Below are 19,502 nucleotides of genomic sequence, written 5' to 3' on the forward strand. Positions count from 1 at the left end.
ACAGCAAAGCAGGTGGCTTCCCATGGCTAAGAAGGAAATGGAAGCCACGGCAGAGCTCGGCAGAGGGCAAGCCTCACTGGGCTTGCATCTCAAGACCTTTCCGATTAGTGTGGGAAAGAGAACAGGAAGTGGAGAAGTACCTGAAACAATCACGGGGAGACGGGGAGACGGAAACAGACTGATAGGCGTAAGAGAGACGAAAGGGCCAGCACAGGAGTGAGTGGCAGACGGAAAGATGAGAGCAGCGGCCGGGATGGAGATGGGGAATCCAGTCGGCCACTGAGACAGCAGCAGTGTATGCAAATGAACGGTAGGAGAGCAGAGCAGTCTGCGCTCATGAAGGGATGGGGTCACTCAGGGTCCAACCCTCGGTGTAGGAAGAACAGGACAGCTGACGACTCCCTGACCTCAGGTGAGGACGGCCTCACTATCAGGCTGAGAGAGCAGCAGGCGCCTTGGCAGCACCTGGGTTGTTTGGAAATTTCCACGAGCACCTTTCACCAACAATTAGACGGAACCCACTCCTGGCACTGGAGACTTTACTTGGGGACACGAGATGTACAGCTGGGTTTTGCCTCCCCCATTACGTGGTGATTTCACTTCTACTTCCTTCATGTGTTCACACTTAAAGAAGCTGCTGCAGTACTGGGCCTCACTGGTGCCATCCTGGGCCTCACTGGTGCCGTCCTGGGCCTCACTGGTGCCGTCCTGGGCCTCACTGGTGCCGTCCTGGGCCTCACTGCTGCCGTGCTGGGCCTCACTGCTGCCGTGCTGGGCCTCACTGGTGCCGTGCTGGGCCTCACTGCTGCCGTGCTGGGCCTCACTGGTGCCGTGCTGGGCCTCACTGGTGCCGTGCTGGGCCTCACTGCTGCCGTCCTGGGCCTCACTGCTGCCGTGCTGGGCCTCACTGCTGCCGTGCTGGGCCTCACTGCTGCCGTGCTGGGCCTCACTGGTGCCGTGCTAGGCCTCACTGGCTTTCTGTCTCCCACTCTGCTGTCTTCAGAGCAGCATAGCAACACTTTTCACTGTAACCATGAATCTCCCTTTTTCAAGCTTTACAGGTTTCCTAATTTGTTTCCTATGTTGTTTCATTTTGATGCTTGTTAAATGGACACTTGAAGATCGGTTTGTCTTCCAGGGAACATTTTGTTACAAAATCTCCCTCTACCCTTCTAGTGGATGTTAAGACATTTAACTTCACAGATATGAAATAGTCCCTCAAGCTTTTAGGTGCCTGCATAAACGCATTTTCCACCCTTATGATCTGCGGGTTCACATGAAAGCACTACCTCCTACAGATCACTGCTGCATCCCGGGATCCTCTCCTAACTGATAGCAGGCGACTCCTCAGACCTAACACAACTGTTGCTACAGCCAGCTCCCTCCTTCATCTGCCCGCTGCCCCACCTTCAGCAGCAGGGAACACCCTAGCTTCGCTGCACATGCGCTTCAGCCTGCCCAGATGAGAAGAAAGGACTTCAGCTCTCATGCACAGGGCTGTGTGCTCACAACGGTGATCTTTTGCAGTAAGATCACAAGCAAAACTCCTTAAATACCTGTAGGTGAAAACAGGGTACTGCATGGTCTTCAAAATGCTTGATTCTAGCTTACAGAAGAAATAATTTAATATCAGAGACAGAAAAGTGAGAACAAGAACGCCTGTTTCTTGATTTCTTATGTTCCTGCCTCCTTGACATTTTTTAAAGGTAATGTAAATTAATTAGAACAAACAGAGTAATGCTGTTTACCCATTACTTAGCACGCACAGTGGCTATAATCACAGGCTACCCAGCTCCGGGGAGCCCAGACCCTCGAGCGTCCGACCTACCCCAACGATCCGCTTCATAGCATCGAGTTTGGCAGAGTCTTTGCTGCTCTCCAGCATCTGCCTCAGGTCTTCATTCCTGTTACAAAAAAGAAGACATAATTCTACACTTGGACTTTTTGCAGAAGACAGCTATTCAATCTGTCATTCGTATGAGACCTGGAAACCGCACAATGGGACACAGTAAGGAGCTGCAGCACATGGTCATAAAGCCCAAAGTGGCACAGAGGCAAGAACTGCCCCTCAGCTTCACTCTGCTGTTGAAATGTCATCTAGAGCATGGCGTCAGAGTCGCTTACCTCAGAGTTTCTTTGACATAATCACCAGGGAAAAAATTATCAAGTCAGCTCTCAAACACTACCACCCGCAAAAACAAAACCACCAAACTAAAAATGTTTTCAGACTCCACTACACAAGGGCCTTGACTAAGGTGTGTACCATTCACACCAACCCAACTTCCTATCCCCTTATTGTACAAATAAATAGGGACACCTCCTTCATTCTGAGACTAAAACCACTTCAACATCTAACCGGTAGCCTGTGATGTAGGGATGGTAACACAGGGAAGAGAAAGAACTACTCAGAAGTCTGAGACAGTGGGATGCAGCAACTGGGCACTGAGACAGTCAGGAAGGGGACATTATTCCCAGGTCAAAGACCCACAGAGATAACACTGCTACCCTCTGTAGCAATGACACCCAGGAGGCCATGTCTGCCTTGGTTCTGAGGTTGTCTGCTTTTTAAAACAGCCTTAAAAGAGTTTAGAACAAAAGCTACTCGGAAGAGCTGCAGAGACGAGGAGGACTACCCCCACCAGTTCCTGGCGGTCATGGCCAGCCTTCTAATCTTCTCTGGGGAAATTCACAAATGTGTACTTGTCCCACTAAAGAAAATATATAATTTGTAACCTCTCATCACTTTTCATTAAACAAAATGAAATAATTTTTGAAGACAGATTGCTAGACAAAGAGTTCTTGACACTCAGGAGAAGTAGTCTACCAATGCTTTGTCCTTGGGCTGCAGACAGAGCTATGTGATGAAGTCTGTGTTTAGGACTCCTAGTCTGGGGTGTTACAGCAGGCCTGGCAGGCTAAGACAGATCTTAGCACCCAGAAGCAGACTGATGCTACAAAAATTGCTTTGCAACTAGGTACTAGGGAAAGGATTTAGAGTTCTAAAACACACATTCGAAAAAGGAGCCAAGAGAAATGCATGTTAAAGATGATCTGTGAGATCTCAGACAGGAGGGATAATGTTAGCGGAAGACAGAGGAAAGTGGGTTCTGCTTCTACACAGCAACAGAGACCTAGGTGAGCTGTTTTCAGATGTCCTAAGGACACAGAGATGGAGGAACAGCAGGAGCCCTGGCAAAGGCCGTGGTGCATGTCTGTAGTCCAAAGACCTGGGCAGGCGCAGAAAGAGAATCGCCTGAGCCTGGGTTAAGAGCTCACTGGGAAACACAGTGAAAATCCATGGCAAAGGGGGCTGGAAAGGCGTGATGGGAACAGGAAGAGAAAGGAGGTAGGGAAGGGAGAAAGGAGAGAGAAGAGACAGAAGAGAAGAGGGGAAAGGAAGAACAGAAAGTTACGCCATTGGAAATTTAAATGGGGCTATTTCAAAAGCAGCACATTGATAAAATAGCCTGGTTTTTCCTTGCTGCTAATAGTAAAATATAAGAGGTAAGACATATACTGGCCAAGCCCACAGGGCTGTACAGTAAAACCCTGTTAGAACATAGTCCAGACTGGAAATCGTGTGAGGAGAATTCTGAGTGCTTGTGAGAAAACTCCAAAAAAACAAGTCTTGTGACCTCAGTTTCTTCAAAAACACACACCTGTTCTTGGATTATGTTTCTGTGCCCCTCCAAGGTACAGCAGATAGGAGAGTTTCCTTCAGGTTATTCATCACAACCAGCTATTGTTATGTGTTTATATGCCTCCATGGAAAAACACATTTTAGCCAGGCGTGCCTTGCCAGCCATATGTCCTTATCCTAGTGACTGTACACTTTTATTCAGGTATGTTTAGCCCTCAGAGCATAAACTGTCTGAGGGTTTGCTACTGCCCGACCTCAATGACTAGTTCCATTCTCCAGGTCCCACAGACTCCAGAGCAGGAAACAAAATCCTGTCTCAAAAAAAAAATAATATATATATATTATATATATATATTTAATTTTTAAAGAAGCATCTGATTTAAATATAAAGAAATTAGAACTTAAATTTTTCAGAAAATCCTCAACCCAGCTAAAAAACAAACAATAAAAAGGGATATTCTGGAGAAATACCAAGGGTGTGGCTAAAATCATTCAAGAAAGGACCGTCAGGCCAAATGGGACAGTGCAGGAAATCCCAACGTGGGAGGCTGAGGTGGGCAGACTATGAGTTTAAAGTCAGCCTTGGCTGTAGCAACTCCCAGCAGCCCCAGCCACCTAGAGACCCTGCCTCAAAATGAATAAACAAAAAGGAGGTCATGAGAAAACTGAAGGGCTGGGCTGGAGAGATGGCTCAGCAGTTAAGAGTTCGATTCCCAGCAACCATCTGTAATAGGATCGATGGCTTCCTCTGGAGTGTCCGAGGAGAACGACACTGAACTCCCATACATAAAATAAATAAATCTTAAAGAAAGAAAGAAAACTCAAGGACTGATAAAACAAACTGGATAAAACAAGCGAACAAGAACTGGTAACGTCTGCGATTTCCAGGCCGCAAGTGCTATGAGGTACAGAGAGGCAGTCATCCATTTCTCAACAAAGACATGCCTCCCTATAGAAGTGGCATCCGCCAGCATGGTGGTGGGCTCTGGGAGACCCCAGCACAGGCACAGGAAGCCCAGAGCTGTCCAAGCAGGGCTTCCCACAGGCTCCATTTGCAACCATTTTTACCCAAGAAATTTTTACACAATCCCACTTAGTCAGATATATAGAGTTGTATAAAAGCAAAACATTCATGGATAATAAATCAGGAAGAAACTTATCTTAAGACACTTACTTCTATACATATCATTCTGCCATTTAGTAAAGAGGAAAGCAGATTTTGCATCCTAATGCAATGGGTGTGCTTCCTGAGGTCTGCACTGCATATCTGATAAGGACAGCAGCTTCAATGTCTGGCACAGCTGAGCAGTACTCGAGGTAAGTATCAAATTGTGGGGCGTCCATTTCCTGGGATGCAACTCAGCAATGAAAGGAAATAGATTGCTGACACGTGGGACGGCACTGATTTACCTTCAGAGGGGTAAGCTGGGCTTGAGCCCTGCAAGGCCACAGCTTAACAGTAACAAGGCAAAGGGCAGAGGTATTAGAGACCACTCGGGACAGATGGGGGGAGCACTCTGAGCACGTGAACCACACGTGTGACAAGGGAAAGCTAGTCCTATCACCAGGAGCGATACAATAAACCTGTGCAGACCTGAACCACGGATGGATTTCATCAGTGTCCACTTCCTGCTTGTGCTCTTATACCACGGCTTAACAAATGGTGAGGGACACAGGACATCCCTGAAGCATATCTTTTAACTCAAAATGACTCTACAGGAACCCGGAAATAAAAACTAAGAAGCAGCTTCGCAGTGATTCAATTCCATTTTTAAAGGTAAGAGTCAAGTGTCCACTTTACCACAGAAGACATAGCAAGATCATAAATTCCTGAAAACTTGTCATTATTCTTCAGAAAACTGTGAAGTGAGGTATCATTACACACCCGCAATGGCTAAAGCGACTGGTAATAACAAATGTCGGCACGGACATCCAGCACCCAAAATTCTCACAGTTGTGGGAGAAACATAGAATGGTATGATTGTGCAGGAAAATGGGAAACTCTTACAAATTTAAGAATACACTTGCTATACCATTCAGCCATTCCTCCTCAAAGAGAAATAAAAGCACATATCCACACGACGACTTATGAGAATATTTGTAGTGAATCTATTAATAGGCATTTCATAATAATCAACTTGAAAAAAATTTAAATGTCCATCTGCAAAATGTGACTTAAGCCATATGTTGGAATATTTCTCTCTCCGCAATGATAAAGAAGAACTAGCTACCAATGCAGGCAACGACAGGTTCATGAACTCTCATAATCATTATTCTGAGTCGAAGAAAGCAAACACAAGAGGATAGGCAGGGCTAACGCTTGTTAATAGTCAATCCAACGACAGAACGCACCCGCATGTCATACGGACTGCAGCCCCACTGCATATGGACTGCAGCCCCACGTAGGAGGGGAAGGGAAGCACAGGGAAGTTTTTATGTCTAAGATGTAAGGGCTCTGCACCTGTGGTGGCGATTTCAAGGGATGTCCTCAAGGGATGTCCGTAAAAACATTTCTATTGTAAGGCTTAAGTGGTTATAACAAATGCTAATTCTGTAAGATGGATAAGAGTGTTACAGCACCTTATCCACTGGTTTAAACAAGACATTTAGTTCTAAAGACAATGGAAATCACACTCAAGAAGGACATATGAGATCAGACATTGATTTGCAGACCTAGAAATGAGGGTGTACATTTATTCAAGAATTAAAGTTACTGAATCCCATTTTAATTCTTCAGAAGAAACTCGAGTTTCTGAAAGAAGCTGTCGGGCACAGAGCCTAGAGCAGCGGCTCTCAGCCTTCCTAGCCTGCGACCCTTTACTACAGCTCCCCAGGTTGTGGTGACCCAATCACAACCAATTTTACTTCTGCTATGAATTATAATGTAAATGTCTGCTTCGCTGGATATCTGATATGTAGTCTTTGTGAAAGAGACAGTCAAACCACAAAGGGGTCACAACCTGAAGGTTGAGAAGCCCTGGCCAGGAGGGTGACAGGTAAAACTAACCACCACTATCACAGTGCATGAGCTACAACCTGCCAGTCTGCAGCAAACTGTGAAATGTAGGCAAAAAAATCCACCTGCATGGCTCCTGAACACAACACATTCCCCCACCAAATGACAGCCCCAGAAAAGTGCCGGTGTTGGTAAGGACACCCACACCAAATCTGGCGACCTACATTCAATCACTGGGAGCTACAAGGCAAATGGAAAGAAGCAACTCCCAATGCCTCCCCCTCTCAGTTGGCACTTACACACAGATGGGGGAGGTCAGCACGTCAGACACACGGCCGGCCTTCTTACCTCAGGATTAAAACACTTTACAAAGTCAGGTAACATGCTCAGCACCTACCAAGAATGCATGAGGAGCTGGAGAGATGGCTGGTGGATTAGAGGCTGGCTGCTCTTGCAGAGGACCAGGGTTTGGTTCCCAGCACCTACCCAGAAGCTGAAAACATTCCTAATTCCAGTTCCAAGGGATCTGGTGCCCAACTCTGGTCTCCAAGAGAATCAGGCGTGCACACAATCACTTCCATACATGTGGGCAAAACACTCTAGACGTTGTGGTGGTTATTCTTGGTTATCAACGTGACTACCTCTGGAATCAACTAAAACCCATGCAGCTGTTAGGGACTTTTTCTTAATTAAATTATTTAAAATAGGAAGCCATCCTTTTAATCCAGACCTTTGGATGTAAGAAGACCCACGTCCACTCTGGGTCACACCTTCTCCTGGCACCCTAGAGAGAAAGAACATGGAAGAGGAAGTTTTCACTCTTTGCCTGCTTGCTCTCAACATCGCTGGCAAATCCATTCCTAGCACTAGAGCCTACTTCTTCCGAATTCTGCAATATACAGAAGACCAGCTGAGACATCCGGCCTTGCAGACTCAACAACTGCTGGCTTCTTGAATCTTCCCTTGATAAACAGCCACTGTTGGACTAGGTAGACCACAGCCTGTAGGTAGGCTGTTCTAATAAATGCCCTTTCTAAATATACATATAGACTCACTCTGTAAACTCTGTTTCTCTAAAGAACCCTAATACATAAAATAAATCTTTTAAAAAGAACAAAAAAAGAAATGAGCGTGAAGTTCACACTGAAGTGAAACCTCCTGGAGACAGTCTTAGTTGAGGAGCTGTGAGGACCAGTGGGCGCGCCCTACGCCAGTCAGACTCTCTTTTAAGAAGGGATAAGGATAAGAGCACATACAGCAAGGAACGATCAGACACACCAGAAAAGAGAGGCCTCGAAAACAAAGCTGTTGTGCGGGGCAGTGGTGGCGCACGCCTGTAATCCCAGCACTTGGGAGGCAGAGGCAGGTGGATTTCTGAGTTCGAGGCCTGCCTGGTCTACAAAGTGAGTTCCAGGACAGCCAGGGCTACACAGAGAAACCCTGTCTCATTAAAAAAAAAAAAAAAAAAAAAACAAAGCTGTTGACACCTTGATCTGCCTGCCACCTTCAAAAAGTTTGTGTTGGTTAATTCACCCAGTGAATTCACCTAGGCAAACTAAAACAGGGTTTAAATGTTAAGAAACTGTCCTTTTACCAAAACAATTTAAAAAGAAACACTATACACACTTTACTTTTCCCCAGAAAGAATACAGGAAATGCGAATTATTATGAAAAAAGTTTACTTTTACTTTTCAAATGGTACATTAAATATAGTAGTAAACATTCACAGGAGACAAAAAAGACAAACTACAGTAATTAAAACATCCAACTAAATACAACCAGCACTTTGTGTTAACTAAATAGAAGTAGCTATGTGTAAAAACTGAGTAGTTGGCTCCGGCATCTGACACATGCAACCCTGATGGCCAGGGCTCAATCCCCAGAGCCCACACACACCGCTGGCAGCAATGGCGTGCGTGCGTGCATGCGTGCGTGCATCGAGAATGCTAGCCCTCCATGGTGAGACGGGAGGCGGCGGAGGGGACTCATGCAGAAGCTGTGGGCCAGGCACCCTGGAGCACGCAGCACAGCAGCAGGCGGTGGAAGGGGAGAAGGCCGCCCAGAGGCTGGCACGCCTCCACACGCAACCTGCGTGCCCCGCCCCAAACAAATGAGTGAACAAATGTGTGGAGCGGAGAGACGCCTCCTTGGTCAGGTCACTTGCTGTTCTTCCACAGGAAGGATTTTCTAGTCCCACCACTCACAAGGTGGCTCACAGCCATCTGTAACTCCAGTTCCAAGGACCTGACCTCTGAGGACACCAGGCTCACACATGGTACACATACACACATTCAGGAGAAACATTCATACACATAAAATAAAATACGTATTTTAAAAGAAATCTGCCTCTGAAGAGTTAAACTACTAAATATGAAAATACTGTAGTTAACTTAGAATGCCCTCTTCTAACACCTCAGGCTCTTCAACTCAGACAGTAGAAAGCTGTGGTGGTGTGAGAGCAGTGAGCCTTGAGCCACCCCGCCTGCTTTGTCCTGTTCTTTCATTTATAGTTTTCAATGATACTAACTAAACACTAAATATACTAAATTTAATACTAAATTTAATATTTTATACTAAATATTTTTATATTAAAATATTTATATTAAAAATATTTTATACTAAATATTTTACTAAATATATACTATATATACTAATATATACTAAATATATGTACTATATATACTAAATAAATATTTTATACTAAATAAAAATATTTATACTAAAAAATATTTATACTAAATATTTCTTACTAAATTTAATATTTTATATAAATATATAAAATATATAAATATATAATAAATGTAAATATAAATATTTTATACTAAATAAATATTTTAATAAATATATATACTATATATATTAATATATACTAAATAAATATTTTATACTAAATAAAAATATTTATACTAAATATTTTTTACTAAATTTAATATTTTATACTAAATTTAATACTAAAACCTAAAAGATACTAAAAACCTAAAAAATACTAAAACCTATCAGAAATGTTTTAAATTGTGTTCCGGTTAAGAAAACAAACACACATATACAGCACACATACACACACACACACACACACACACACACACACAGAATTAGGAACTGAGAAGAGATGATTGAACACCAAATGCCAGAAAAGGGGAAGCCTTTCTCCTATGTTTCCCTTTCCTTTTCCCTAAGAATGTTACAGAACTTTCCTCGCCAGTGTTACCTGGAGAGAAAAATGGACAATGAGGAAGAATAAAATATCAATTTTTAGGACCTGCCAGTCAGGGTGACCTGGGACGGCTCACGCAGCCATCACCTTGCTGGTCCAATGGAGGCCTGGCCTGTTCCTCCTATGTGCGGGCAGACAAGACCTCTTCTCAGCCACCCTATGTCCTGTCCTGTTCTCTAAAACTGAAAACTAGAAAACAGGATGCAGACATCAAAGCCAAAGGCTTAGCTCTTGTCTAACAGAAAAGACAGTCTCCAAGGCAAACACAGACGCCTTCAGAGCCCCAGGAAAGAGCTGCTTACTCTGAAGCCCCAGGAAAGGACCTAAGCCCCAGGCGCTGCTTCAGCCAGAGGCAGTGCCCACCTTCCCACCTGTCACCATGACCTCCCAGATAGTGCCCTTCTCAAAGCCCCTTCGCTCGTAACCAAAACAGAAAGCACTAAAGGAGCTGACTCCTTCCTGTTCACTCTCAGATGCTCTGTCTCGTCCTGCACCTAGGTCAGCGCCTTCACGGTATGTATTCAAAACTGACTAGGAGCATGTGTTACTACCTGACACTTAAACTCAAGATACCCGTTTGAAATAATGCTGAATTAGCAGCATTTGAAATACCATGTGTATCTGCTTCAAATGCGTGCTTCTTTCTATTTACCTGCTTCTTCACTTACCTGCAATATTAGGCAACTGACTTTATTTTTACATAAGTGACATCTTGTGGTGTTAAATGGTATAACTGTTCCTGTCCCGTTCAAAATATGCCTAAGTTTCAAGGAACAGGAAATGCATTGCTGAAAAGCTAAAGCAAGCCTTACTCTGAGCAAGAAACAAGTTTGTATTCTACCAGAATAAACCGGAATACTGCCCAAAGCAACATAGGACCAGTCACGCAGAACAACCTGGGAGGTAGGTGAGTTTGTAGAGTATCAATGGCCTTTCTTTCTCATAGATCTAAAACCCAGAACTCATTACAACACTACCCCTCCCACACACACATCCTCTCTTCCTCTACGCCTTATAAAGCAATATAAATGAAGAGGAGACTGCGACCCAGCAGGAGCTGATGTGCACCAGATCCTAGTGCTATGTGGGATGCCTGGGCCCGGACACATGCAGGCAGACAGTGCACGCACCTGGAAACTTGGAAGAGTAATTTGACAGTATAATTTTATGTTTATTGAATCCAATAAAAAGGGGGTGGTATTTTACATACTTTTTCCACTGTATTTTTCTAGTAATTTATTTTTATTGAATTTTGTAGAAGTATTCATCCATGACAGACAGAAATTTTTTTAAAGAAAGAAAAGCTCTTTAGCACTTTGAGAACAGGGTATCACACAATTAACTTGTCAGCCTTACTGTGGTGTGACTTATAATAACATTCTCCAATTCTAAGAGGATACTTTGTTCAGTTTTCAAACATGGGTAAAGTCCCGCAATTGCTACATCAGCCACAGGGCACATTCTCCAAGCTTGCCCACATCCCTTCACAGCCAGACTCTCTTACACTCCCCAACGTCCTGATACGTGGCTACCACTCTGACCCTCTCTCTTCTAAAACTCATACAGGCAGAGGTCGTTACAGCAACTATAAAGCAGCGGGCATTATGCATGCCCACTGCAACACAGACTCTGCGGTCTCCTATGGAAGACCTAGTGTATCTACAACAGTCTAACACTCATCCAGACGTAAGCTATCATGAATCTGTGAATCATTTTTATTTTTATTTATTTGAGAGGACTAGTTTTGAAACAGTGTCGCCACACAGGCCAGGCTGGCCTGGAACTTGCGATCTTCGTGCCTCTGCCTCTCTGGAGCTGGGATTGCAGGGTAAAGACAACGCCCTCCTTGAACGTCTGTCTTCTTTATGGTATGTGTATGTGCATGCGTGGAGGTCAAAGGACACCTCTCAGAAGTTGGTTCTCCCCTTCAGATAATCCCTGGGCTTGCACTGTAAGGAGTATCAATGTTGTCTTCCCAACTCACTGGCCCCTCAAACATTTACTTGCTCTGTGTTGAAAATATCCCAAGTCTTCTTCCCAAAGTCTTTTGAAAATGCAACAGTAATCATTACCTTGTCACTCTACACATTTCCCTTCCCTTCCCTCAAAACAGCCCAAGAGCTGTGCACCACTAAGAGCCACACCTGAGACTTAAATCTGAAAATGAGGGCATGGCACAAGTGCTGAGGGACAGTGACTTTCTTAAGAGCTGTACCACAATAGATGTCAAAATGGGGGCTGCAGGGTACAGGACATTTCCCAAGACTGCCAGACCCTCTCAAACCTGGGCCCTGAGAACTGCCTAAGAAGACAGCTCCTGGTGCCAAGGGCAAATGGGAATGGATTTGCAGAAACGCCCGGGCACTAGAGCAGGGCGCAGAGCTACAGCCACGGCTCCGGCCTGCCTGACACGCTGGTGGAGCAGCAGGGCCTGCCGATGCTTGCCGCCTGCCTACCCTTCCTCACATCTGAGCCTTGCACAGCTTCAGGCAGGTGCTGCTCACTCACCACATACAAAGTTGGAAAACTCCAGCTACACCTGACGGAACCTTGAACCATCCTGTCACCCACTATCGCCTCTCAAACCAAAATCACCCAAGCACAGACAGAATTTTCTCTCCGTACTGTGTAGAGGCCTGAAGGAGAACCCGTTCCAGGCACTCCCTTAACCCTAGCTTTTCTCTCCTGGCTTTTTATTAAAACTTCCCCCACACAGACAATGTTATCTTCATTTGAAAAGCTAGTGTACAGTCACATGAATATTCAGAGCACGCCTCTCAGTCAGACAAGTAACACTGTCTTCCATCTTGAAGGGCCTGCCTCCTTTATGTCCCATTTGCACTGGGGACCACAAAAGATAAACGAGGTGGGAGGGGAGGGATCCCTCAGGAAATTGGATTCTAATAAACAAAACAAAAAAATGCACCTGAGAAGCAGAGTGTGAGTCATAGGGCAGCACATGAAGGAAGTAAAACAAAAGGACAGACTGCAGAGAACACAGGAAGCAGACTGAGAGTGGGCAATCGCACTCAACAAAGAAGCGGGACCTGCGGCTGGAAAGATGTGCCTTTCGGGTGAGGGAGTGGGAGGGGCAGGAGAGAAAGGCTCTGCCCCACATCCACATGGTCCAGGACTAAAGGCAGCAGTGTTTACTCTCAGAGTTTTAAAACAGCTGAGCAATGAGTGGTTTTCAATTAAAAAAAAAATTATAACTTAATATATTTAGCAGGGTCATTCTGGTCGCTATGTCTAAAACACGGTGACTGATGCAGTATAAGGATCTCCAATTCCTGTCATGAAACCACCTGGTAAACTCCCACAGAAAACAGCCATTTTTAAAGCCATAAGCAAGTGTACACGGTACAGATACAGACAGGACTTAGAGGCTGCCGTCCCTCCACACCAGTTGGTTCCCTCAGTGCATTTTCCCCCAGGAAGAACAGAACCAGAGAAGCAATTATTGTGACTGAAGGACAAATACTGAAATCCAGTCACAAGAGTGACTGGAACTTGAGCAAAACTAAAGAGGAAGAAAGCACCCAAAGGTGCACAAGATGTCTGCACAGTCCCCTGTGCAGCGGGCGCATTTCCACAGGAGAAGCCTCTAAGAATGCAAGAGACACTGCCACCCGGGGGGAGAGGCTTGAGAGGGGCCCACTGAAGAGGAGAGCAACAATCAGCCCCTCTCACCCAGGGCTGCCCTGGGCGCTTACACAACACGGACAGGATGATACACTGGGGTCCAGGAGGGAAAACAGCACCGAGAAGAATGCGTGGGGCCTGAAGCTAACATAGTGAGCTCCTGGTGGTCAGCTGACAGACTCACCCAAGCCTTTATCCCAAGTACCCAGAGTCTGACTAAACCCTGAGGTGGAACAGGACAACAGCAGAAACTAAATGACAAAGCAAGGAAGAGAACAACTGCAGAGACAACCCACAGCTGAGTCCAATTCTAGAGTCACCAGGTAGACATTTTAAATACCTAAATACAGTCACAATGACAAGAAACGATGGACCAGATAGATAATACACAGAAATACTGTAAGAGTATGTTTTTGTTCTAATCCCCACATATGGGGAGATGGGGCTAGGTCTACTCTGCAGCAGCTGTGATTCGCCCTGTGCTCTGACAGAGGAGTAGGTTTGTTGTGCGACTGTGTGATGTTTGAAATTCTGGGAACCTTTCAGAGGGTATAGAAATGCCAGGGTCCCAACAGGGGAGGGTGGTGACTGTTGGTCGTAGGAGGGAAGGGCTGATTGCAGTTTGGTGGTCAAAGAACAAGAGGAAAGAAATTAGATTCAGAGATTTCTAGCACTCTCTCTCGTCTGTAACCTTCTTTCTCTCTCCTATCTCCTTCTCTCTCCTAAGGCTGGCTCTCTCTACTCTTTCTCTCTCCTATCTGTCTAGTGGTAAGGGCTGAAAGCTGGGGGAGGGGAGATAAAGGATGGGAGAAAGAAGAATCCACAAAGTAGCTAGGACTGCCTGCAATACTCAGAACTGAAAATACAGAATCCGAGAGAGAAAGCCCTCTGGGCAGGCTTAAAGCAGACTAGGAACTGAAGGCAGGGTCCAGGGGAAACATGCCAATTAAAGCTCAGACAGAGACAAGGATGGAAGACAGCATGGACGTATTCTATGCTAACCAAACACGGCTCTAATTAGAGCCAAAAGCAAGGAAGAGAAATCAAAGAACAAAAATAACTGAAGAAGTTGCACCAAACTGACAAAGACTGGATGTCACATACTTTAAAAATCTTAGGAAAAAGGAAAGGCAAAGTCACACCAAGTGCAGCAGTCAAAGATAGAACAATGAGAAACCATCCTTACAGGCATCAAAATGAGACACATTAGCTTAAGACACGTCTGCAAGCCTCCCTATACGGGACACATGATAAACAGTCTAGGCTTTAAGAGCCACACCATCCCCAACGCAGCTACTCCCCTCCACTGCAGCATGAAACAGACAGGGATGCATAAAGGGCATGGCCATGTCCCAGGAAGACTTAGACACAGGCGCAGGTCTTCCACGAGGCTGGCTGCCAGCTTCAGAAGACAGAAGAGACAATGGAATGAGTTTTTAAAAGAGCTAGATTGGGAAAAAAAATGGGAACATAAATTCTAGACCTATCAAAATATCATGTATTTAATTTGATGAAGGCCAGCATTGACACTGATGTGAAAGAAAAGCAGCCTTCACTGCCAGTCACTGGGACTTGGTGTAATCATCTAGAAGGTATCTCAGCAAAATCCACCACGATTTAATAGTCAATGAACTTTGACTTTACAAGACTACCTCTAAAAATTGTTCCTGTAAGAAGATAAACTCACACCCGGTGTGTACAAAAATGTATATCGCAGAACTGCTTATACGTGAGAGAAGTGAAATCAATCAAATGTCCTTCCAGAGCAGAGTAACTAACCAATCTCAAGGAATACAGTCCTGTGGCTAGAGACAGTACTTGTTTCATATATTAATATGGACAGATCTCCAAAATATATTAAGTAAAAGGGAAGACACAGAAAGAATAGTATGTCTGTCTGCACGAGATCCTCTGACGTTTTATGAAGAAGAGGCTTATGAACTTGTTCATTACGGTTGACTGTGACAGTATACGAATGGAAGTTTACATCATGTGTTTATAACATGTAACTAACTCAGCCCCAGTGTTTTCCATAATGTAACACGTTATCCAGAGACAAAGTCTGGATGAAGTGCAGGGAGCTGCTATTGTTCCCGAGTAACCAATAAAGGAGCCAACACAGAAAGCACATGTGACCTTGCTCAGCGTTCATTAGCATGCCACTACAGAACTGGGGTTGGTAAAGCACAGAATTAAACGAAATTTACTTTCAAATCCAATACTATAAAGAACCACCCAAGTGGTATAAACTCTGTAACTAACAATGTTACATGACTTCCTGCTAATCACATTCTACCATGATAAAAACCACTGCATCTTTTTTCTTTTAAGCTCTAAATTTTATACAAAGAAAACTGATTGTTGGGTCCACAGTAAACACTGATTGTAATTACTCTCGGTGGCGGGCTGAAATATCTGTGATATACCCCTCTGTAAGTCAACAGGCATTTTGTTTTCACTGATAGTACTTGGGCTGTATTTGGTTAACATTAGCTCATGCAGATTCATCAGCTCAAAATTAATTAGTATTACAGAATAGTGTATTCCATCCAAACAATTCATCTGTGTTGGCGCCTACGCCTCGCTGCTACTGGCATGCCACCATGACAATGGGCACGGTGCCACAGGAACAGATGGGCATAAACACAGGCAGGCCAAGCAGTCAGTTGGTGCATCAAGGCTGAGTATTAGTATTCACTCTTCCTCCAAGAAATTCACAAACTACATGAGGGCAAATGTAAGTTTCTACAACTGTGTTCGCAAGACATGCCAACTCAAAGCTAGATTAATTTTAAAACTCTCTTTTTAAAGGCGACCATGTTTCCAGGGCCACAGAAGGTAAGTTTCCCATCTGATGTGTTGGATCAGCCTTCTGTCTGGGGAGCTGGGGAGACCGATATGCAGTCTCTACTTGTGATAAGCTCGTCCCTGAAGCACTTGGAAAGGTATGCTTCTAAAACTCAGGTTTAAAAGGTCACTGGTGGCGCTGTCAAGCTGGACATGTTCTGTAGCTGTGCCAAGCGTGTTCTAGGAGGGGTCGGCCCCAAGATCTGGAACAGGAATAGACAGCCTAAAACTGGAGTGCTGTGCCCCATATGCTGCAATTCCAGCACTCCTGGAGATAGAGGCATCAGGGGTTCAGTCCCCCAGGGCAGCCTGGGCTGTCTCAAAGGAAAAACGGGTGTGGAATGGCAGAACCAATGGTTCTGTTGAAGGTTTTTTAAGTCATATGATCCCTCCAAGTTCCTGATGAAGGCTTCATAGAGAGCTCTTAATAAAAGACCCTAGACCTACCAGACAGGAATTTATTTTGTTTAATTATTTATTTAGGTTTTTTTTTTTTGAGGCAAGGTTTCTCTGTGTAGCCCTGGCTGTACTGGAATTCACTCTTTAGACCAGGCCGGAACTCACAGAGATCTGCCTGCATCTGGTCCCCAGTGTCACACAGCCTGGTGACAAGAATCTAATCTAAATGTTTAAATCACTGAAGTTTATGTGATAAACTTTTCTGTGTACTAAAAATGGATATTTAGGTCTAATTGTCCTTTTAACTTTAATTTTCCTTATTATTAATGTCTTGTGGGCAGGGCACGCCATGGTGCAGGTCAAAGGACAAGGGAAGTCTTCTTCCTTTGTAAGGGCTACAGATGATTGAACTTAGCTGTCAGCTCTGCAAACTGGGGGGCATGTCTTCAGGTGCTCAGTCATCTCGGGGCCCTGTAACTGTTATTTTTACGTGGGATTAAAAGTGAGCAGTAGAGGCTGGGGCTGCTGGCCAAGGTGGCTGTGACTCGGACCTTAAGCTGGGGCTCAGGAAAGAATAAAGCACTCTGGCAGAGGGAAGGTAAGTGCCTTCCACAGTGAACGGGCTCACCTGCATAAGAGGAGGGCCGAGGGCAAGCAGAGGTTCGAGGGGTGGCCAGGACGGAGAAGGCCGAGGTGGACTTCCCCTCCACCCTAAGAACAGGGGTTATACGGGAGTGCTACAGTGGCGTTTTGGGGTGCCCTAGCCCATGTAGAGTTAATGCATTTTCTATGGCCGTGCTCTGACACGTGGAAAGACAAGCACATGCACATAAAGGTCTTCTGCAAACTGCAGAGGGGAAGCAGTGCTCAGTTTTCAGGGACAGATGTAAATGTCACAGCCTTCCAAAGCAAAAGGAAGGCCCCATGTTCTGGACATGAAAGCAATGGGATCCGGGCGGTATGTTCTCATCCACAGAAAGACACAGGAGCTACAGGACTTCACACAGGCCAAATCCAGAGGCTTCTGGCTGAGTAACTGGGCCTGTCCACAGCACTAGTGACCACAGGTTCAGTCTAATAACTGAGACTATAGCCTGGGGTCAGAGGACACGGAGATCATACAGAGTGCAGGTGGGCTGGGCATGTAACTCAGTGGCAGAGCCCCTGCCTAGCATATGCAGAGCCCTGGCTCACTCCCCAGAGAAAACAGCATGTAAGAAGTCTGGGCAGACTTACGAATTCTTGAGATATATAAAAGGGCCTAAAACTGAAAATAAAAATACTATATAAGGCTGAATATGGTGACACACACTTTTTATCTTAACATTTGGGAGACAGAGGCAGGTAGATCTCTGAGTTTGAAACCAGCCTGGTCTACACAGAAACTTCCTGGCTAGCCAGAGCTACATAGCGAGGCCCTGGCTCAAGCAAAGTCCATATAAAGTATTATTGTTGTTATTACAGTTAGAATGCTGGCTCACATCTCCAAGATGAGGACATGGGGTAAGAAGCTATCGTGGCACAGAGACTATGGTGGCATAGAGAAGCAATGGTGGGGTGGTGGTTTGAATATCCTTGGCCCAGGGAGTGGCACTATTAGGAGGTGTGGCCTTGTTGGAGAAAGTGTGTCACTGTTGGGGTGGGCTTTCACTGTCGGGGTGGGCTTTTAGGAGAGCCAGCCTAGATGCCTGGCAGCCAGTCTTCTCCTGTTTGCCTCTGGAACCAGATGCAGAACTCTCCGCTCCTCCAGCACCATGCCTACCTATATGGTGCCATGCTTCCTACCATGATAATGGACTGAACGTCAGAACCTATAAGCCAGCCCCAATTAAATATTTTCTTTATAAGAGTTGCCTTGGTCATAGTGTCTCTTCACAGCAATGCAAACCCTAAGACAGGTGGCAAAGAGAGGCTGTGGTGGTATAGAGAGGCTGCGGTGGCATAGAGAGGCTGCGGTGGCATAGAGAGGCTGCGGTGGCATAGAGAGGCTGCGGTGGCATAGAGAGGCTGTGGTGGCATAGAGAGGCTGCGGTGGCATAGAGAGGCCGAGATTAAAAAAAACAAACGAACTGTGGCATTGTTGCCAATTACACACGTATATGTCAATCTCTGTTCTCAACTTTACTGTAGGGAAGAGGAGGTAAATATTCCATTTTTTATTAAAAAAAAAAAAAGGAAAGGCTTTAAATTTTAGTGGGGAAAAGAAAGTAGAAATTAGAGGCAAGAAAAGATTAGTGTCCTAAGTGATGCCACACAGTCCACACACTGCCTAGCTGCACACTGACAATTCTGCTGAGTTTTCTAGCTGTCCAGAGCCCTGCCTGTCATCTGCCACTCCTCCACCCAACTAAGCCCCCACAGTCAGTCACTGGCTACTGGAGGCTCCCCACTTCCGCAGGAAAGCCCCTCATCCCATGCCGACTTCTAGCTTCCTAGCCCTCAGCATTTTAACTGTCAGCTGCCCACGCCCACAGCTCCAAACCTTGCAAACATCCAAAACTGCTCAGCCCATGCAACATGGAACCCTAGGACTCTTAAAATCAGTCCTTTACCTAGCCTTGCCCTGGCCTCAGCTGTTACTCCGCCTGCTCCTCTGTCTTCTTGGAAACGTCTAGTTCTACACACAAGTGTTTTCCCGCTATTCTTTCCCACTCCAGCTTGGACGTGTTTTTAATCTAGTTTTTTTTTGGGGGGGGGGGGGGTTGGATTTTTTTTTTTTTTTTGAGACAGGGTTTCTCTGTATAGCCCTGGCTGTCCTGGAACTCACTCTGTAGACCAGGCTGGCCTCAAACTCAGAAATCCAC

At 45.3% G+C, this 19,502-nt stretch overlaps 1 protein-coding gene across 1 annotated transcript in view; it reads right to left on the reverse strand.

The window, feature by feature from the left end:
* The window catches only part of Ap3b1 (adaptor related protein complex 3 subunit beta 1), a 200,642-nt gene that overhangs the window by 167,229 nt on the left and 13,911 nt on the right, over positions 1-19,502 (reverse strand). Inside the window, exon 2 of the mRNA XM_052159389.1 lies at positions 1,829-1,904. Within this exon, the coding sequence (XP_052015349.1) occupies positions 1,829-1,904 (76 nt within the window). The remainder of the gene's footprint in view (positions 1-1,828; positions 1,905-19,502) is intronic.

Source organism: Apodemus sylvaticus, chromosome 16, assembly GCF_947179515.1.
Source record: "Apodemus sylvaticus chromosome 16, mApoSyl1.1, whole genome shotgun sequence".
In the NCBI taxonomy this organism is placed as follows: domain Eukaryota; kingdom Metazoa; phylum Chordata; class Mammalia; order Rodentia; family Muridae; genus Apodemus; species Apodemus sylvaticus.